Source organism: Leptomonas pyrrhocoris (genome assembly GCF_001293395.1).
Source record: "Leptomonas pyrrhocoris isolate H10 chromosome Unknown, whole genome shotgun sequence".
In the NCBI taxonomy this organism is placed as follows: domain Eukaryota; phylum Euglenozoa; class Kinetoplastea; order Trypanosomatida; family Trypanosomatidae; genus Leptomonas; species Leptomonas pyrrhocoris.
The window spans coordinates 2,459,611-2,479,161 of record NW_015438357.1 but is presented as its reverse complement, the minus strand read 5'-3'; the positions used below and the strand labels follow the sequence as shown (position 1 = coordinate 2,479,161).

The 19,551-nt window shown below is 56.5% G+C and overlaps 9 protein-coding genes across 14 annotated transcripts; all 9 read left to right on the top strand.

Annotated features, from left to right (window-relative positions):
- Nucleotides 1-507: 507 nt before the first annotated feature.
- On the top strand, nucleotides 508-2,303 carry ABB37_00831 (hypothetical protein; the record flags this gene model as incomplete). The annotated part of the gene is made up of 1 exon (XM_015797187.1): nucleotides 508-2,303. The coding sequence occupies exon 1, from the start codon at nucleotides 906-908 to the stop codon at nucleotides 2,301-2,303; it is 1,398 nt and encodes a 465-aa protein (XP_015665195.1). The 5' UTR covers nucleotides 508-905.
- Nucleotides 2,304-2,761: 458 nt separating this feature from the next.
- On the top strand, nucleotides 2,762-3,890 carry ABB37_00830 (putative mitochondrial hypothetical protein; the record flags this gene model as incomplete). 3 transcript variants are annotated; one of them, XM_015797186.1, is made up of 1 exon in its annotated part: nucleotides 2,762-3,890. In XM_015797186.1, the coding sequence occupies exon 1, from the start codon at nucleotides 3,042-3,044 to the stop codon at nucleotides 3,888-3,890; it is 849 nt and encodes a 282-aa protein (XP_015665194.1). In that variant the 5' UTR covers nucleotides 2,762-3,041. The 3 variants fall into 3 exon arrangements, with proteins under 3 accessions (XP_015665194.1, XP_015665193.1, XP_015665192.1); XM_015797185.1 differs by having other exon boundaries at nucleotides 2,768-3,890; XM_015797184.1 differs by having other exon boundaries at nucleotides 2,776-3,890.
- Nucleotides 3,891-4,421: 531 nt separating this feature from the next.
- ABB37_00829 (nucleotide binding protein-like protein) lies at nucleotides 4,422-5,361 on the top strand (the record flags this gene model as incomplete). The annotated part of the gene is made up of 1 exon (XM_015797183.1): nucleotides 4,422-5,361. The coding sequence occupies exon 1, from the start codon at nucleotides 4,447-4,449 to the stop codon at nucleotides 5,359-5,361; it is 915 nt and encodes a 304-aa protein (XP_015665191.1). The 5' UTR covers nucleotides 4,422-4,446.
- A 1,094-nt stretch (nucleotides 5,362-6,455) lies between these two features.
- Nucleotides 6,456-8,619, top strand: ABB37_00828 (pseudouridylate synthase-like protein; the record flags this gene model as incomplete). The annotated part of the gene is made up of 1 exon (XM_015797182.1): nucleotides 6,456-8,619. The coding sequence occupies exon 1, from the start codon at nucleotides 6,610-6,612 to the stop codon at nucleotides 8,617-8,619; it is 2,010 nt and encodes a 669-aa protein (XP_015665190.1). The 5' UTR covers nucleotides 6,456-6,609.
- Nucleotides 8,620-8,952: 333 nt separating this feature from the next.
- ABB37_00827 (hypothetical protein) lies at nucleotides 8,953-9,612 on the top strand (the record flags this gene model as incomplete). 2 transcript variants are annotated; one of them, XM_015797181.1, is made up of 1 exon in its annotated part: nucleotides 8,953-9,612. In XM_015797181.1, the coding sequence occupies exon 1, from the start codon at nucleotides 9,310-9,312 to the stop codon at nucleotides 9,610-9,612; it is 303 nt and encodes a 100-aa protein (XP_015665189.1). In that variant the 5' UTR covers nucleotides 8,953-9,309. The 2 variants fall into 2 exon arrangements, with proteins under 2 accessions (XP_015665189.1, XP_015665188.1); XM_015797180.1 differs by having other exon boundaries at nucleotides 9,183-9,612.
- A 530-nt stretch (nucleotides 9,613-10,142) lies between these two features.
- ABB37_00826 (hypothetical protein) lies at nucleotides 10,143-11,973 on the top strand (the record flags this gene model as incomplete). 2 transcript variants are annotated; one of them, XM_015797179.1, is made up of 1 exon in its annotated part: nucleotides 10,143-11,973. In XM_015797179.1, exon 1 carries the CDS (start codon nucleotides 10,336-10,338, stop codon nucleotides 11,971-11,973), a length of 1,638 nt encoding a protein of 545 aa, XP_015665187.1. In that variant the 5' UTR covers nucleotides 10,143-10,335. The 2 variants fall into 2 exon arrangements, with proteins under 2 accessions (XP_015665187.1, XP_015665186.1); XM_015797178.1 differs by having other exon boundaries at nucleotides 10,166-11,973.
- A 511-nt stretch (nucleotides 11,974-12,484) lies between these two features.
- ABB37_00825 (putative mitochondrial RNA editing 3' terminal uridylyl transferase 2) lies at nucleotides 12,485-14,150 on the top strand (the record flags this gene model as incomplete). The annotated part of the gene is made up of 1 exon (XM_015797177.1): nucleotides 12,485-14,150. Exon 1 carries the CDS (start codon nucleotides 12,624-12,626, stop codon nucleotides 14,148-14,150), a length of 1,527 nt encoding a protein of 508 aa, XP_015665185.1. The 5' UTR covers nucleotides 12,485-12,623.
- A 643-nt stretch (nucleotides 14,151-14,793) lies between these two features.
- Nucleotides 14,794-15,822, top strand: ABB37_00824 (hypothetical protein; the record flags this gene model as incomplete). Of its 2 annotated transcripts, none has more annotated exons than XM_015797176.1 (1): nucleotides 14,794-15,822. In XM_015797176.1, exon 1 carries the CDS (start codon nucleotides 15,022-15,024, stop codon nucleotides 15,820-15,822), a length of 801 nt encoding a protein of 266 aa, XP_015665184.1. In that variant the 5' UTR covers nucleotides 14,794-15,021. The 2 variants fall into 2 exon arrangements, with proteins under 2 accessions (XP_015665184.1, XP_015665183.1); XM_015797175.1 differs by having other exon boundaries at nucleotides 14,916-15,822.
- Nucleotides 15,823-16,594: 772 nt separating this feature from the next.
- ABB37_00823 (hypothetical protein) lies at nucleotides 16,595-19,309 on the top strand (the record flags this gene model as incomplete). The annotated part of the gene is made up of 1 exon (XM_015797174.1): nucleotides 16,595-19,309. The coding sequence occupies exon 1, from the start codon at nucleotides 16,733-16,735 to the stop codon at nucleotides 19,307-19,309; it is 2,577 nt and encodes an 858-aa protein (XP_015665182.1). The 5' UTR covers nucleotides 16,595-16,732.
- Between the last annotated feature and the right edge of the window lie 242 nt (nucleotides 19,310-19,551).

Below are 19,551 nucleotides of genomic sequence, written 5' to 3'. Positions count from 1 at the left end.
TTCTACGCGCATCAACTCCGGCGTGTGAGAGCCGTAAAAAGAAAAGACCTCTCGTTCTCGTACTCCTTCCTTCCTTCTCTTGTTTTATTACTGTCAACAACGTGAAGAACACGACTTCATATCTGCTTATTTGTATCATTGTTGTGCAACGACGTTCTCTTGTGTCGCTTAAAAAAAGGCCAACTGGTTTTGCTATCAACTGCGTGGCATTCATCTCACAAACAACAACAAAAACGACTTCTGCTTTCTTCTTTGGTAGTGACATACAGGAGAATAGGTAAAAAGAAATCTTTTCGTATTCTACCTCGTCTCTCGCCATTCCGCGCTGCTTTTCTTCTACATCTATGTATTTGAAGACGAAGCAAAACGACGGCTTTTATTCCATCAACGACGGCCACCGTATTTTTTTTTAAATCCCAAGAGTCTAGTTTTGCTGAACTTCTGGGGGGTGCATCTGTTCTTGCGTTTTTTCTTCCTCCCCTCCTTTGTGCTCTGTTTCACCAAGCAGTACCGAGTAGTCGCAGTAGTACCTTTCGTCGTGGCGTTATGCTCCACATCTCTTTGTGTTCCCATTTGCTGCTTACGTTGAAAGGACATTTTTCTGTTGAAAGTATCTTGATTTACATACAAAACCTCCACTGCGCTTTTTGCTCTTGTTTGACACCTTGTCTGGATCTCGCCACCGCGTCGAAGGGTGCTGAGGGCAAACGCGCTTGTACAACACATTTCGTGCGGCGGATGGCTCGGCGCTGCAGACGTGGCACGGCTGTTTTCCCCTCTGTGTTCGAAGATATTTGTTAACCAGCTTCTTGTAAGGAAAGAAAAGAGGAAGGAATTAAGCTGGACAGGACACGTGCGGATAGGTCCAGGTTCATATCTGCGAAGTACAAGAAAGAATAGCGAGGATGAGCGTGAACGAAGCCCCTCGACTGACCATGCGTGTCGTGGTGCTTTTCATGATGGTCGTGTTCTTCTTCTGCCTCCTGGCTGACCAACTGCAGTGCAGCAAGAACGGGCGACAAAGGTTCTGTACCGGGCGCGCCCCGTACCATTGCCGTTACGACCACTGCCGTGAAGAGATCGTTCTGCCTTTCTCGGCATCACGGGATTCCACGTGCATGTTCAAGGGAACGACGGAGATCTTGCTTGCCTTGATCGAGGTGGGGCCGTCGCTTGTCTCTGAGCGCGGCAGCACCATCAGCGCCTACATGGCCGAGGAACTACGCGGGCGTATCAACGCAAGTTCTTTCCCTCGTCCTGTGAAGAACGGAAATGCCGGCCGTAAGGCTCGATCTTATTGGAACTCCATTTACGTCTCTCCGGTGGACGAGTACTACAGACTCTCACGTAAACTCGAGGAGACTTGGAGGACGCCTGGCTACGCGACTCGGTTCACCGTGTCGAACGACGTCATCCCACTTCCGCTCTATCAACACGGCAGCCCGCTGGCGTACACCCTGTGGACGGACGCCGTCGAGGCGGTCCTGCCGACCAGCAGCAGAGACGATCCAACTCAGCTGAAAAGGCACTTTCCGAACTTATACGTCGCCTTCGATGCGGCGGTGGCGCGGCGGAAGAGGAGTACCACGGAAAACGCGGCGTGCGACAGCATCAACATCATCGTCTACATTCTCGTGTCACCGCTGGCCAGCGTGAGGGAGGTGTGGGAACTCCCCGAATCCGCAAAACAGGCTTTCTCAGAGGCGTACCGCTGCGTTGCGGGGGCGGTGACGCGCTACCTCTCCACCAACAAGCGTCTTTTTAAGTACCTCAGCGGGGTAAAATACGTCTACTTTTTTGTGCCACCGCCGTCTCGGCAGTTTATCCAGGGTGTACTACCAAAAGAAACGAAATTTTCCCCCACGGATGCTGTGGGAGTTTCCTCCGAAGCACCAAAACAGCTTCTCACGGCGGACAACGCGCTGGTGATGGCCGTCGCCGATGTACCTGCCTCCCTTGCCTTCTGCAACGCATCAACGAGTGCGGCACACACGACGCAGTGCACGCAGGGGTGCCGAAACTACGACGTGCTGAACTCTCGTGCCGCCGCCGTGTCCGCTAGCTTTTCGGATACGATTCGTGAGACGACGGAGACGTACTCCAGCTTTTATGCTGCGTCGTCGTTGTATCACAACTGTTACTTTGACGTCTTGAGTGGCGGAGAACCGCCAATGGGAAACGGAACTTTTGGCGCTGGTGCCGAGGCAATTATGTTCGACGACTGCTTGCACCTCTCGCCTGATGGCGGGAAGGCGTTTGCGACGTGTCTGTTGAACACGACAGCGATTGTAAGGCAACGATAGTACAGCGTAACATAGTGAAGAACTTTTGTGTGTGTGTGTGTGTGTGTCTTTGACTGATCTCACGGGCTTCCACAGAATTACCAGCCACATCCCTCAAAAGTGTTGTCGGTTGTGGTGAACGTGCCTTTTACCATGGCCAGAAAAGCTAAAGAAACGGAGAACAGCACGAACGCAACTTTTAGAAGAAATGAGCACGTTCGTCTCTGCGTAAAGAGGGGAGCTACGCGTGGTGGTCGTCCCTTCCGCCGACGCATCTTCTCGGTCGACGACGTTGCACCACCGGCTTCACCGGCACACAAGGGGTCCTCCTTTTTTCCCCTTGATTCTTGTCGCGTGTGTTGCGGTTTTAAGAAAAGAAAACCTTAATGCTTTTTTTTTGGGAGGGTGTCGTCCTTCTTTCGCGTCCTTTGTCGGCGTTGACTTCCCTGTGCCCCCCCTCCTTCTCCTACTCTTTGATAGATGCAGAGCGACAGGAGCCGTTGCGTGGACCTTCACACGTGTCCTCTTCGCCTTTCTTCACCCAATTGCCATAATCGTGGGAATACAAATTAAAAAAGGCGACAGGAACGAAACGGGGAGCAGCCGCTCTCGAATGAACGTAAGAATCTTCACAAACGGCTTGGTTTTGACAGTTTTTAAGGTACCTGTTTTCTTGCTGGCCACTGGACGATTCCACGGGGGTGCTTTCGGTTTGCGTCGTTTTTCTCCGCTTTACACGTTTTCATATTTAGGCTGAATATGTACGCCGCCCACGCGGCCGTGCTGCGCGGTGGAGTGCGTAGTGGCGCTTCAGCGTGCACCAGCAAACGGGGCCGTTGGCAACCTTTAGTGCTGACCGTCGGCCGCCGGCAAGCGTCCACCAAGGCAGGGCCTCCCACGTCGTCCCACATGCCGTTCCGCAGTACCACAAAATTTAAACTCACCCCTGCGCAGGTGAATGAGACGAACGTGCCGAGTGCGAGGGAGGTGGCGCAGATGATCCCGACGCTGCGCGAGCTGCAGGCACAACTGCCAGACGCGCTTGCGTTAGAGCAGCGCTACATACGTCCAGAAAACGTCGTGGCGCCGGCGCCGGAGTCGGCTAGCACCGCAGACGCGGCAGACGATAATGACTTTGACGGCGCAGGCGGCAAGCCGTCGACCACACCCTTTTTTGTGAAAACAACGGACCCGCTCGAGGATCTGCTGTTTGGGCCTCCAAAAGAGGAAGGAACTTCTGCGGAGACGACCACTGAGGAGGACAAGCGTCCGCGGCGGCAGCATTTACTGTTGGCCTACCGTGCGCTGCTGTGGGGCACCGCGTACGCGTTGCTGGGGGTTGGCGCTACCGTCGCGGGCGCCATGTATCTGTGCGGTTACCACAACCTGGGCGAGTTGCTAGACGGCGTGCGAGGAAAGGCTCGTCGCGACGAAGATCGTCTGCGCGGCTGCGTCGCCGTCGACGACGCAGCTTCTTCGGTGGAGCACTTCGTCATCGACCTCACCCACCCGGCCGAGGCGTGGAGACAACTTCAGGAGGTGTGGTCGGCGGTGCAGCGCCTTGCCGAGGAGGAAGATGCGAAGACGCAGAAGTCTGTGCCGCTCTGAGGGTACACCCTCTTTCCTTTTTATGTCCTTCTTATTTTTTTTAAATGAAAATACTGCAGAGGAGAGGATGGCGATGAGACGCCGGTGCGCTCCTTCTGTGCAGGTCTGTACAGTTCCTCAAAGTAAAGGAAGGGACAATTGTGGCCATGTCGCATCTACGAGGGCTAATCGTCTCGAAGTGCCTTTCTGCGCTCTTAGGCTCTCTGTCTGTTCTGCTGCGCCGTCTATTTTTTTTCTTTCGTTTCTCCTGAGTACGGTGGTGGTGGTGGCGCACGAAGTGTGCGTCTGTGTGTGTGTGTGTGTGTACGGCAGGCTGGTGCGTTCGATCCCGCATTACTCCACGCTGATCCTCCGACATTGCCGCCCTCGAAAGGAGCAACAACAGCGTTGCGAAACACCTCCTGTATTTACTCGCAACGATGCTCACATCACTTGTCTCTTTTCCCTCTTTCATTGCGTCTTATTTGTGCCGCCAACTCCATTCGCTTTCGCGTTTTTTTTTTGTTCCTCACTTCTTTCTTACATCATTCAGGTTTGACTGCCGAAGTCATCCGCAATGTCTACCGCATCTCCAACTGCAGTGACGGGCTTGGCGCAGGTGCATCACATTGTTCTGGTGCTGAGCGGCAAAGGCGGCGTCGGCAAGTCTACTGTGGCCTGCCAACTCGCCCTCGCGTTAACGCACGTGCACCACAAGCGGGTCGGTCTTCTTGATGTGGATATCTGCGGTCCGAGTGTACCGAAGATCTGTGGGCTCGAAGGGTGTGATGTCTACCGTGGGGAGCGAGGCTGGATCCCGGTTTCACTGACCGCGGCGACCAACGGCAGGAATGCCAACGGTGGTGTCAACGAGACGACGGCGGCCACCACCACGGAACATGCCACCGCTGCTGCAGCGCCGGCTGACCTGAAGGTGATGTCCATTGCCTACCTATTGCCTAGCGACAAAGACGCGGTTGTCTGGCGTGGTCCGAAGAAGGATGCGATGATTAAGCAGTTCGCCACGGACGTGGACTGGGGCCCGCTGGACTACCTCATCGTCGACACCCCACCCGGCACGAGCGATGAGCATCTCACCCTCTGCGAGGTGCTGCGCGAGTTCCATCCTGCCGGGGCGGTTGTCGTCACCACGCCGCAAGATGTATCGACCGACGATGTGAAGAAGGAGCTGTCCTTCTGCCACAAGCTGGACCTGCGCTGTCTGGGCGTTGTGGAGAACATGTCCGGTTTCGTCTGCCCCTACTGCGCGCACTGCACGGACATCTTCGCCAAGGGTGGCGGGCGGAAGCTGGCGGAGATGTACGACGTGGCGTTCTTGGGTGCCATTCCGATTGACCCGAATCTGTCCCTCGCAGAGGACCAGGGCCACGCGTTTGTGACGGCGGAGCCCTCGCAGACGGTGGAGGCGGTCACCGCCGTGATCGACGCCATCGTGCAGCAGGTGGACCGTGCAGCCGAGCAGCAGGAATGAAGTCGAAATATTCAAATGACGTCTGCGCAACAAGACGAGAAAAGAGATGATGACATGTGATGACAGAAGGGGGGAGAGACACACACTGGGAGTTGCAGCTGTGTTGGTTCACTTTTGCAGGAGTTATAAGGCTGCCTTTCCTTGTTTTTTTTTTTTGAACTTCGCACGACGCCTGGTCTCAACGGTCTCTGCGGTCGTCCCCTCTCCCTCTCTCTTTCCTCAGTCTCGCCTGCTCCCCTGCGCGTGCTGCAGGCACGTGAATGCACGATAAAGATGGCACTACCACACAAACTTTAATATATATATATATATATATATATATATAAGTACATATTTGCACATTTTATTGCTATTATTATTATTGTTATGATTTCCACTATGCAGTTGTCTTCCTTCTGCGAGTTCACACGTCGCTCTTGTATTACTTTATGGCGTCTTCCTTTGTGTGTGCGTCTGGGTGTTCCTGTCGTGGAGCATCGAAGGGAGACACGCATTCAAGCACATCCGATGAAGGCGATGGTGCGAGAGCAAACTTAGAAAGAAAAGGAAACAAAAGAGACCGAAGGAAACGTGATGAGAGCACTTAAAGTGCGAAACGAGGCATATTTTTAATTTTCTATTGTTTGCTTGCCTCCTCTCGTATGTGATGCTGGTGTCTACGGCCTTTTTTTTTCTCTCCTGGCTCTCTACCTACGCCAGCTTAATACTATTGTGGAGCGCAACCACCTCATTTTTCCTGTTGACAAAGTGCGAATTAGCTGAACCAAGTAAATGAGTCAAGTCATTCAGCACTGGGAGGTCATCTCATCTTTCCCCCTCCCCCCGCCTCTCCTGCAGGACGTAATGGACTTCTGCAGCACGATGAAGGCTGAAAACAACGGGAGTCTTGTTGCTCGAGTTTCATCGCCGTTACCGCGTTCTCGTTTCCTTTTATTGGCTCTACATGGTTCTGCGTGAAGTGTCGCTGATGATTTCACGGCTGTGTTCTTTCCTTACACCCTCGAGGTCTTTTGTTCTCCGTCATCTCCCTCACTCCATTTTTTTTCGCTTTGCACGGCTCAAATCAATTTTTCCCTTTTCAAAATTATTTCTTAGGGGCAAGACGGCATTTCCGAGTCTGTTAACTGAAAGACGTGAAGACGCGCAGCAGTAAACTAGCTCTGAGTCACCGCCCACCGCGTTTTGCTGACCTCTGAAACCGCAAAGTGCGGCTGAAAAAAGAAATAAACAGTGATCCCACACAAAGTAATGAAAGGAAGCGACAGAAAACGACGGCCGGATCACCGACGGGTGTCGCTCGCTAAGGCCCCGCGAGATCACGCCCACCTCGGCCTGTGCCTCGTCTACAGCGGGGCTGGATTTCGCGGACTGCAACTGCAAGTGCACGGCCCCACCTGTCACACCATCGAAGGGGTTCTTCTCCAGGCTTTGAAAGACGCAGGCGTCATCGCCGACATCGTGCGGGGCCGACCGGAGGGTGAACAGCATCACTTTGCCCGCTCCTGCCGCACCGACCGCGGTGTTCATGCCATCCGCAACATGATCTCGCTCTTTATTCCAAATGAGGTCGTCGAGCGTGCGGGTGGGCTCGAAGGCGTGCGGGAGAAGGTCAACGTGCACCTCCCAGTGACGGTGAGGGTGGCGCACGTGATGCTGCTCGCTGGCAACTTTATCCCTCGCCACTGTTGCAATCGACGGGTTTACCGCTATATGCTGCCGTTGTACGCGCTGCTGCCCCCGTGTGATACGTGGGCCGCGCTGGAGAAGTACTACCCCGGCTGCTTCGCGCAGCTGCAGGCACTGGCGGAGTTCAGCAAGGCGGCGCAGCACACCCTACACGGTGTTCCCTACATGAATGTTAAAAGGCTTACCGCAGCGTCCACATCGTTGACGCGGCCAGACAGCGCTGCGGCGGAGGCGGCCCCCCCGGCGCGTTCGTGGGTGCATGACACCGAGGAGAAAATAAAGCTGTGCAATCGAATTCTCTCCTCCCGCTTCACCCTGTCCCGCCGCTACCATAACTTCTCCGTTGATATCGACGCCAACCGGTCCAGCGTGAGTGCGAAGGTGGTCCAGCCGGACACGGATGAGGCCCTTCGCGTCATCTACCGCTGCGAAATTCTTCCGCGTGTCTTCTTCTTCCCTTGTGCGACGCGTGTCGACAGCGAGACGACGCAGCCGCTGCACGGCGCCAGCCTCTCCGAGTACACCGCCAACCTCCACACTACTGCAGCCGACGGAGAACATGACGGCAGTGCGAACAGCGCGAAGGCTGCCGCGACGTCCGCTGTGCAGCTCCCTGCTGGCCCGACGACAGTGCTGCCTTTCGTGTTCTTTCAAATTGAGGGCGGTTCCTTCTTGCTGAACATGATTCGCAAGGTGGTTGGGTCGCTGCTGGCGGTGTGCCGCGGGGCGCGGGAGTCGATGCTCGACGACGCCCTCAACCCGGAGCGGCGCGTCACGACCCCGCTGGCACCCGGGCCGTACCTCTACCTGGCCCAGTCCACCTACCACGGCTACAATCGCTCCTTGTGTGGACTACAGGGAACGCGGCTGTTGACGGTGCAGAAGGCGTGGGCCGGCGCGGTGGACGACGCCGCTGAGGCGTTCGCTTTTCGCACCATTGCGGCCGACGTCGTCGATGCCGATCTGAATGCGTTGCCGCCGTTGGATGATACGTTGGCCGCGCGTGATCGGGCGCTGGCGGTGCGTCGTCCGCAGACGGCAGCTGAGGACGCGCATTTGAGTGAGATGAAAGAGTACCGGCCGGTGCTGCCGAGTCGGACACAGTGGCCGACCTGCAGTGAAATGACTGTTTTCCTGCGGCTGCTTCGCGTGCACAACTGGAACGTGCGACCGATCCGGCTCGATCCATCCTGCAAGGCGCTGAAGGAGTTGCGCAATCGCGACGGCCGCGCAGCTGCCCCCGAGACGAAGCAGGCAATGTGCACGCCCCCCACCTCCTCCGCGGAAGGGGCAACATCGGCGCAGCCGGATGCAGCCGCACCGGTTCTCCCGTCCGCCACAGAGGACGAGCATGGCGAGGCGGAGGTGCCGGATGGCGGTGCGGATGGGTGGCTCTACCTGGCCGACTCCGCCGAAGAGGCGGTGGCGCAGCGTCAGGCCTACTTTGCGAGCCGCTGGAAGCGCGCGCGTCGGTGGGAGTTTGCTGACGCGGACACCGAGGCCGGCGGCGAGGACGACGTGGATGACGACGCCCCGGTTGCCGCACGTTGTCAGCGGCAGAGACGCGGTTGAAAACCCATAAAAGGAAGGAGATCTGTAGTGGTTTCGCGCGTGCAAGTGGTGGCTTCCAAGTTTTTTTGTGGATGTCTTCATGGGTGGATTAACTCGTATTGTTGTTGTTTTCTGCGTTGAAGGTTCTTTTATTTGCATCAGACAACGATCGACAGTGGTGATAACCGTGATTTCTCGTTCGATTAACGTGCGCACGCGCGATGCGCTGATAAACACCCCCCATTACAGTACCAAAGAGAAGTGGACGGAAACGACCTGAAATGTGAAACAGGAAACACCAAAGTAGGGCTATTTCAGGTCTTTTTACCCCCTCTTTTTTGTTGTTGGTCGGAAGTCTCTGTCTTGTTCTTCTGCAACCTCGTTGTTGTCTGACTGCGGGAGTTGACGAAAGCACAAGAGGCACCGAGGAAGCGTCACGCTGCTGCTGAGACGTGCAATGGAATCTGCCGCGTGGTGTCCGTCATGTTTTCCTACTGCTGCGTGCGAGGATCGCACCTACTCTACACAACTTGCGTGTGTTTATATCATCCCTCACTTTCGTGGTGTATCTCCGTTTTTCCGAAGAAAAGAAAACGAATGTGTACCGGCAAAGCAGCTAAAGAATGCAACACGTAAAGCGACAACCACAACACCAGAAGAGCGTTACACACAGAAGCTATAACGTTAACACACCCGGCAGTCCTACGACCCATGGGAGATTTTCTTAGTCAGCATCAGGTCCAGCGGGACTACTATCGCGAGTCGAGGCAGGGTGCGGTGGTGGCCATGGACTGCCCGTACTGCAAACGGCGCGGTCGGTTTGCCGCTAACGCTTACGAGCTGGCGAAGCGGATCCCGACGATAATGACGCAGGGCATCGCGCTTTGCCACGGCTGTCAGGACGTCGTATTGAGCACGGCAGAATTGGTTACTCAGAAACGGGCATGGTACTGCGAATACTGCGAGATCTGCCTGTGCCCTACCTGCCAGAAGGCTCGCCGTAAGTCTTCGTAACGGACAGCGAGGAGCGCGAGCACACGCGTAGAACATGTCTTCGCGGTGCTTGAAGCGCGTGTGCGTGTACGCATGATCTTGACGTATTCATGGGCATTATTATCATTCTTTTTTGTTTTTGTCCTGGTGGCAGGAAACAACAAACACGAGCACTGTTATCTTCACCGCTATTACACTAGCCACATAAGAAAATGAATTAAAAGGAGCGCACCATCAGGTCGGCTCTGCTGCTGGTGTGGCGAACTCTGAGGGGCACATCTTAAAAAAAAATAAGTTGGTTCAATTTTCTGGGCCTCTCTTTCCCCATTCGATCAACAGGGTGCACCTCTCTTTGTTTGCACCGCCCCAAAGCAATTTGTATTTTCTTTTCCTTACGCCGAGGGAGAGAGATAGAGAGGGGGAGAGTCGGTGCAGCGTCCGTGCACTGTCTGAGAGTGTCCGGGCAGGAAAGGAAAGCGCCATCCCGACGGACTGCTTTCATTCGTCACAGTGGAGAGACACCATTCATCACTTTCGCCTTTGTTCTTCAAGCCCGTTTTTTTTCCCTGGTTGAGGTGCTTTGTTTGTTCGTTGTTGTGCTCTGCGGAATGAAACGATATCGGACCACCTGACATGATACTCGTCGCGTTGCACCGCATCCTTTGAGGGGCGAAAAGCGAGTGCTTTACATTAACACACACAGAGGGTATTCATGAAGAGAAGTGATAACACCGCATTTTAGTTATGGCGGCATTATCCACTACGTCGTCGGCGACCGATGCAGCGGAGACACACCTGCCCCTTCCTCCCCCTGTCTTACCGCCGCGACAGCTAAAAAAAATTGAGATTTCGTGCCGGAAGTGGCTCGTGCGGTTTTTACTCGCCGTTTCTTCGGTTGCACGAGCGCAGCAAACCGGTGCGGCCGTGGCCACGACCTCCTCTTTCGGCTCAGCGGACGTCGAGGGGAGCGGTGAGAGCAGGTACGATGTGGGTGGCGTCGCCACACCTGTGTGTCCTGCGTGGAAACAGGCAAACGGGTTTGTGGCCTTAAACGGTGGAATTCTTGCCGGGTGCAGCCCGCACGACCTCCGTGCCACGTTGGTGGCACATCACTTGCTCCAGCCGCCGATTCCATCTTCGAACGAGACCATTCTCGCGTACAGCTCCACGCTCCCCTTCGTGCTGTGCGCACGACCACTCGCATTGCAGGCGGAGGCTGACACCCGCACCGGCCTTTTTGCGTTGTATGTGTCGGCAGAAGACATCACTCGCTGCACGGCGACCACACGCGCGTCCAGCGAGGCCGAAGGGCACTCCACCTCTGCACCGGATTCACTTGCTTCCGGCAGATGCGTCGAGAGCGGCAAGCCGGCAGTGGCAGACCGCAGCGGCGAGAAGAACCGCAGCGACAGCACGTTTCCCCCTTCGGTGATCGGAGTTGTGGTGCTGCAGCTGCCGCCCGCCGCGTCGCTGTGGAAAGGCGGCTCATCAACGTCATCTGCGCAGCGAGGGTGTGGCTTTTTGTATCTGCTACCGTGCGACGTATCGCTCATGCGCACGATGCTGAGGTGCGTGCTCCAGAAGCCGGTGGTGGGCATTGAGCGTTTGCTGGGGCACGGTGAACGCGCTGAGCGTGCACATGACGATGAAGATAAACGTCCACGGGTTTGTGTGTCACAGGCGGTACCTGGCATCCCTGGTCTCTACCTGGTCGAGGACTTTCTCACGCGGGGAGAAGAGGCCGCCATCTGGGCGGAGCTGCACGAAGGTCGACAGCGGCTGCAGTTGGAGTACCTCTCGCGACGTCGGGTTGCCCACTTTAATCGCCGCTTCATCTACGGTGCGAACCAACTCACAACGGAGGGCGAGGAAGTCAACGCACGACCGTCGTTTTACGACTGGATGCGTGCACGCCTGCAAAACAACGACCCCGCCCACTCGATGCGCATTGTGGGCGACTACCCCTTTCACCCGGGCGACTACGAGTGCGATCAGCTCACCGTGAACTACTACGACTACAGTGAGATGGGTGCGTGTGGGATTGCGTCGCATGTCGACGCGCACGCCGCCTTCGAGGACGCCATTCTCATCGTCTCGCTCGGCTCTTACACGGTGATGGACTACACCCGGTGGGACACGCCAGCGGCAGAGGCAGCGGCACCGATTGGCGTGTACCTGCCCCGCCGCTCCCTCGCCGTGATGCACGGGGAGTCGCGCTACGGTTGGACGCACTGCATTGCGGAGAAGCGCACGGACACCGTGTCGGAACTGCTGCCGACGTTGACGCGTGGCGACCGCCTGAGCCTGACGTGGAGACGCGGCCGCACCCAGCGCCACCTCAAAGCGGAGTGCCCTTTCCCCGCCTTGTGCGATGGGGAGTGAGTGATTAGTACAAACGCATATAAACACACACACGGCCCACTCTGTCGGTTGCTGGTGGGAATAGTGTGGCAGCGCGGCGCCTTTCATCACTCACTATCGGAAGAGTGTGGATGAACTTGAACATCAAAAAATTAGTAATAAAAATAACCGTATTTACCCCTATTCCTCCTTGCTCATTGGAATGGCTGTTCTAAAATCATTTGCTGGTGTGTACGACGACTCACGCCCACACCCCTCCCCTTCTGCAGCATCGTGTTTACACGAGGTTTCATGCCGGTAAAGGAAAGAACAAGAACAAGAGCCGTGCGTGTGCGCGCGCCACCGCTGACACCATTGATGTCGCGAAGAGCGCAGCGTCTGCGTGCCCATGGAGGGCAAGCGGTTTTGTGCCTGCGTGCGTGTTGCAATTCGAAAGAAAAAGAATCCTCGCTCCTCTCTGGTTTCTCATTGTTGGGTTTGCATATATATATTTATCTGTTTTGGTTGTTTCCCGCTCACTTCTCTGTGGCCAGCCTTTTTATGTGTCTTGCTTTGTTCCCTGCGTGCGAAACGCGTTTAGCTTCAGTGCGGCTGCCCACACGAGAGATCTGAATTGAAGGTCGCACTCTCCAGCGATCTCACAGACGGCAACAGCAAGAGCAACAGTAGGGATGCTTTCGCAGTCGCCGCTTTGCTGTTTTGTGGCCATCACGCGCGCACTCTACGCAACTCCTGCCACGTCATCGACGGCCACACACAATGGCATGGCTTCGTCCTCCACGCCGGCCGCCTCTCCCGCGGTCGCTGTCGCTGCGTTGAACCCCTCCAACGACCACTACGCCCAGTGGGGACGTGCGCTGCTGGAGGAGAACAACAAGCGCATCGGACCAGAGCACATGTTCCGCACCGCCATCCGAGCCCAACAGCAGCTTCAGGGTCTGGCCGACAAGTGGACGCCAGACGCGAAGATTTACTGCTGCGGTTCCATGGTGACTCACGGACAGATGGAGTGGGGCAGCGATCTCGACCTCGCCTGCGTCTTCGACGACCCTTACCCAAATCACCAAATCCAGGCGAAGCGGGTGGAGCGTCTGTGGAGTGTGATTAAGCGCTACATGCCCTATTACTTGAGACCGAACCTGTTGAATCTGACCGATGCCCGCACACCCGTCGTGAAGCTGCGTTACGTGAACGAGGATAAGGTGGCACGGTCCCGCTACACGGTGTTCACCGAAGAGGAAGACCGCCGCTCCCGCACCGCTCTGTGGGACATCCGCAATCGCTGCCTCGACGACAGCGACTTGGAGTACATCGCGTTGAAGATGGGCCGCGAGAACGTCGAGGGGATTTGGGTGCAGCGGACGACGTATGGGTGCAAGGTGGCGGTGCAGTGCACCTCCCGCGAGCAGGCGATCGAGGCGGTCGGCTTCTTTCCGGATGGCAAGATCATGACGCGTGGGCAGCGCGAGGACTACACCCGCGACATGCTCGACCCCCGCTTCGGGCCGGAGATGTACATGTACAAGTGGGACATCTCATTTGTGGCCTACGGCGTGAAGAACAGCTACCTGATTCGGCACTACTTGCACCACGGCCCAGCCCCCGCGCGACACGCCGCAATGGCGGCGAAGGCGTGGGGGAAGGCGACGGGCGTCGGTCTTGGCACGGCTGCCATGCTGACCTCGTACGCCGTGACGATCCTGTTGCTGCACTACATGCTCGCGACGCGGCAGCTGGAGTGGGTCGATCCATGGTCCATTGCCCACCCGGCGCACATGCCGCGCTACCCCGACTACTCCCCGCTCGTGGACTGCGATCCGGTGGAGCTGGCGAAGCTGCTGCACGGATTTTTTATTTACTACGGCAACCACTTCGACTACGAGAAGAACGTTGTCAGCATCAGCCGGCCGCGGCTGTCGACGCGGGCGGACGTCGGCTGGAACTTCCCGCAGCACCGCAAGGGCACCTACTCCTACTTCATGGGCATCGAGGACCCGTACGAGGACGTTGGGATTGGAGGGCTGAATCTGGGTCGTCACCTGCACCCGGCCAAGTTCCAGCAGGTGAAACAGGAGTTTTTGCGCGCGGCGCAGAACATGGAGCGCTACGTCCCCTTAAACTCACCCGATAAGACCATCATTGGTGTGCGTCGGGCCGATTTGTCGAGCCAACACAGCCGCTACCGCCATGACCATTAGTGTGTGCTTGAAGGTTGCGTGCTTGTGAGGGGTGCGCAAGGTGTTCTTTGTGTTCTTTTGAGGATTGTTTGCGGTGGAAGAATTTATTTTTGTCGGTGTTTTTTTGTCGGAGGGCGTGCAATGAGTGGCAACATTGAGTACCAGAATAAACGGAACGGGAACGCAAACGACTGTTTGGTGAAACCGTTTCTCCATGTCCGTCCTATTATTACTCGTATTACCGTTTATTATTATTATTATTGTTTGCACACACAGATGCTAACGTGTGCGGCGCTTTTCGTCAGTGAGCGCCTCATAGCCTCATGAGCGAAGTAAAGAAACGCCGTGAAACGAGACTCCCAGAGAAGAAATGCAGACAGCTTTCGCAATCGTCAGCAATTCAGAGGTGCCGGCAGGCAGTGCGGTCAACACACTTCGAACTTTTGGGGTTGATGCCGTGTTTTCTGTTCCTCTCTTTTTTTATTCCGAAGGGCCCACAATTAAGGTGTCAGCGAGCATATTCCCTCTCAAGACCGCTCCTCGCTTTCGTTTTCCCTCTCAACTCACCTACCCCCTTCCCCCCCCCCCTTCGTCCACCGTTTACGTTGTTGACGCTCTCAAACAACTTTAATGGAACCACCGTTGTGCTGCCTTGCCGCCGTTAGTTTCCTTTTCTTTTGTGCAGTTCTTAGGGTTTTCCTATTGTCTCATTCTTTGCCTCATTATCTCGTATTTCACACCACTCTTTTTTCTCCCCTTTCGCTTTCTGATCCAACCCGCACCCCAGTTCACCCTTTGCTGAGAGGACAGCGCACCTGTATTTAGATCAGTTCATCTATATCTAAACATACCTGCCCCTTCTCGCTCCTTTTGCACCTTCTTGTACTCACCTATGAGGAGCTTTATCAACTCGAAGACGTCCGGCGGGTTCGACCCCCCGAAGGTGCGTGCGAACATACGCATGGCCACCACCCGCCTGGGCATGCAGAAGAACAAGCTGCTGAACAGCGTCAAGACCCAGCGGCGCGGCATTGCGGAGCTGCTCGCGCTGGAGAAGTATGATTCGGCCCGCATCCGCGTCGAGAATTGCATCCGTGAGGACGTCAACATCGAGGGCTTCGAGGTACTCTCCCTCTTTCTGGACTTACTGGCGAACCGCGTGCAGCTCATCGCGGAGAGCAAGCCGATGCGGACGGACAAGAACAAAAAAGACCCGAGTTCCGCCTGCCCGCCGGAGCTGAAGGAGGCGATCACCTCCGTGCTGTGGGCGAGCGCGCGGGTTGGAGACGCCGTGCCGGAGTTGGCGGTGCTGCGCAAAAACTTCGAGGCAAAATTTGGCCACGAGTTTGTGGAGATGGCAATGTCGAACGCGGAGTTCTCGGTGAATCAGCGCATGATGGAGCGTCTTGGCATGTACACCCCGCCCAACGACAAGTGCATCGCCTACCTCACCAACATCGCGAGTGAGTATCAGCTGAGCGGCTACGACGAGGACCGCCTGCGCGACCCGAATGGGCTAGTCGCCTCAGCTGCTGCAGCGAGCGGGTCTGGCATGGAAGTCACCGGTGCCGGAGCGGAGTTGAATCAGCAGGTGCGGGGATCGATTCGCACGCCGTCTGGCCTGTTCATTCCGCCACCGAAGCCGCCGTACGACGCGCTTGATCAGCGTCTCATGCAGCTGATGTGCGTGTAACCGGCGTGCCGAGGTGGTAGTAGGGAACAACGAACGACAACGACAAGCAACTGAACAGTTTACGAAGGGTCGCAGAAGAAGAGTATTATTGTGTTCTGGCGACGCAGGCATGCAGATTTCGTTGGAGCAGAATGCTAAAAACTCGCTTGGATCTTTTTTCGTTTGTTTTGAGAGGAACCTCAACGGAAGCCGTGTCGAATTGTATCGTTGTGCGTCGGCATTGTCTCGGTGTTGTTTACTGTCTTTAATTGCTTTCATTTGTGTCTTTTTCTTTTATACGTTTTCCGAATCTTGTATATATTTAGTACTGGTTTCGTTGCTTGGCGTTTGTTATACGGCGATGTTCGCACCCAACTTCTTGTTTTTTTTTTGTTTCTTTCCCTGTCCTGGCCTCATCGAATCATTCAAGACACGATGACGTCGATCATGATAAAAATCCTTTTGATCTCGATGCTTCTCCAAGACGCTTTAATTTGTCTTTCCGCTGGGCAGACGAGGATCAGCGGTTATCACGCAACGATTAGACCAATAATTAACAAAATCCGTGTTGAGGCCTCTTCGCTTTCCTCAACGCCTGCGATGCACTCCATGTGAAGAGTGTGTCTGCCATCACTAAAAATGATCCTCCGCTCTTCTTTCCCTCCTTCGCTGTCCGCACAACCGTCGCATTCCGAATCTTCTCATCTGTATTTGCTTTCTTTAATCCTGTTGCGCATCACAACGTTTTTTTTTTTGGCTCTTTCTCCTCCTTTCCGTACGCAACCGGTGATCAGAGGAACGCTTCTGAGACAAGGGGGAAGAAACGAACGAATTTATTTTCTTTTCTTTCTCTCCTCTGTGCGCTGCTCGACAAGCACGCACACACACACACAAAGACTCACCCGCACCTATACGTGCGAAGCGCATCTTCATGTCTGTGAAGAATGCCCGGTCGAGCAAGGAGCTCGTCGAGGCGGCCCGCACGCACCTCGCCGACAGCAACTTTTCTCCCACAAAAGCAGGAGACCTGCTTACGAGGGCAATCCAGCAAGATCCAACTTTTGTGAACGCGTTGGTGCTGCGCTCGAACCTGGCGAGTCGTCTCGGGCAGATCAGCGCTGCCGTGGCGGATTTATCGCTGGCCATTGAGGTGGACCGCGGCAGCAGCGATGGCCGACGCGTCGCCTCGCTCTATGGCAGTCGATCGAGCCTCCTCGTACGTGCGGGGCGACCCGCCGACGCCATTGCCGACCTCCACGCTGCGCTGAAGAGCGAGCCGGACAACGGCATGTGGGCTTACGAGCTGGGACGCGTGTACTTAAAGGAGGGCCATGTGAGTCTGGCGCAGCTCAACTTTCAGCGTGCCCTGCAGGAGTCGATGTGGTCGCACGTCAATGAAAGCACCCGCCCCAAAGTCTACGCCCTGTACGGCCGCAGCTGTTTGATGAGTCACGACTACAAAAAGGCGAAGGGACTTTTGCGCAAGTCGTTGGACCTGGGTGGGGAGGGAGCCGCGGTGCTCCACGACGTCGGACTCGCCCACTACCACGAAGGCACCTCACCGACGTCCGCAATCGACTTCTTTGTCCGCGCAATGGAGATGGACTCGCAGGCGGTGGTGTACCCGATGCACCTTGGATTAGCGCACACGCGCTGCGGGAACTTCAACGACGCGCTGTCCAGCATGAACGAGGCGGTGCTGCGCGGGCAGGAGGAGGCGCTGCTACGCTTTTATCGCGGCTGCATTGAGCTGCAGCTCGGATTGGGTCCACAAGCACTCGTCGATCTGCAGGCCGCCGCAGAGCTGCAGGGAGCCAGCGAGAGCGAAGGCAGTGTAGCAACCAGCGCGAAGAAGCGCGACAATACCTTTCGCACGGCGGTGACCTCCTCGGCACCGGCGTGGATCGCGATAGCCCTTGTGCATCTCTTTTGCGGACACGCCCTGGACATGGCCGCGACGAGCTTAGCAACAGCGCTTCAAAAGAACGTGGACCGGCAGCAACGCATCTTGGCGGGTGTTCTGCTCGGCATCGTGCGGCATCAACAAGACGAGGCCCTCGGCGCCGTGCGGGCCTTCTCCGACGTTGTCTCGACAATGCAGCAGGCCTCCAAAGATGCCAAAGACAGCAACGAAAATGTGCTAACGTCTTCCACATTTGACTGTCGATTTTCGTCTGACATGGAGCTGCTCACGCTGACGCACGTGGGACTTGCGTACGGTGCGTGCGGGTACGCGGACTTGGCGCTGCGCTTCTTTACCCAGGCGCGCCAACGCGCGCAGCAGCGTGGCGACGCGGTGCAGGTGGCTTCCTGCCTTTTTCGCGAGGCCGTCGCGCAGGTGGAGCTGAAGGACAACTGGGGCGCACTGGAAAACGTGCAGCTCTGCACCGCGGCGGCTGGCGGCGCCTCTGCAGATGGCAAGGGCTCGCCGTCGCCGGTCCCCACCGACAGTGACATCTCCAGCGCAGCCCTCCCCTCCTTGCGTGCGGCAGCTGCTGCTGCTGCCGCCGTTACTTCGATGACAAAGGCCCATCGGAAGTCGCGGACCTCTTCCCTTCAAACGTCAACGGAGCGGCTCTCAGCGGAACACGCGTCTCCTTGCCCGTCGTTGCTGACGGTTCATCGGCTCGCCCCCGGGGAGACGGCACACTTGTACGCCGTCACGCTGCGTCGACTCGGCCGTCTTTCTGAGGCCCTCCCCTTCGCCACAGCCGCGGTGGAGGCAGTGCTGCTTGGGACGGCCTCGTCTGCGACTCGTGCGGGTGGCCGCAACACCCGCGTGGGGGCAGCCGGCGTGCCGGCCTACCTCTATCATCGCGCCTTTATTCACTTTTCACTGCGCAACTACGCTGAGGCGATGAGCGACGTGCAGGCGTGCATCAAGGCGTGTGGGACTCCCGCGGACACAGCCGGTGCCGCGACCACGTCCGCCGATCCGTACTACCTGCGGGGCTGCGTTGCACACGCGATGGGGGACTTCGCCGATGCGCTGGCCAGCCTCACGTCGGCGCTGGAGGTGGACACGACGCTGCGGGAGTCGCCTGTCTTCTCCTACAGCCATGGGGTGCTGCTCGCCATAGCCGGTAAGCACGAGGCCGCAATTGTGGCCTTCACCGCCGCTATCTTGCACAGCGGAGGCACGAAGGAGGCTCCACGGTGCCCCGCCGTGTACCACCACGAGCGAGCGAAGGTGTTTCAGCAGATGGGGCGCTACGCGGAGGCGCTGGCGGACTACAACTGCGTCCTGCCCACGAAATGCGTGGTGTCTGCGAAAGACTGCGATCTGCAGCTGTCAAACGTGAACTGGAATGCGCTGGTAAATCGTGCGTTGACGCTGAAGGAGCTGCAGCGGTACGAGGAGGCCGCCACTGACTGGGACGCCGCTCTGCGACTCGACAGGAGTGGTTGCCTGGAGGACCTGACCACGCAGGACGTGTTTGAGATGCCCTACATGGACCTGTGCCTGCCCGGGTGTGAACTCCACGATGTCGAGAGCGATGTAATCTAACGAGGTGCGAATACGCGCATGTAACTATATTTGTTCCGCGAAGGTGGCGGATGGGGTTTGACGCCTCTTCCTCCTTCGCTTCTGCTAACGTTGGAAGGCCTCTTTCCATCCGCGTGTATGCTTCTTTGTTCGGCCTGTCATCATCAACAGAAAAAAAAACATGTAAAATACGCCTTTTCTTTTCTACTTACTGTGCTCTCCACCAACAGCGAAAAGAGAATACCCGAAGCGAAGAACTCGCA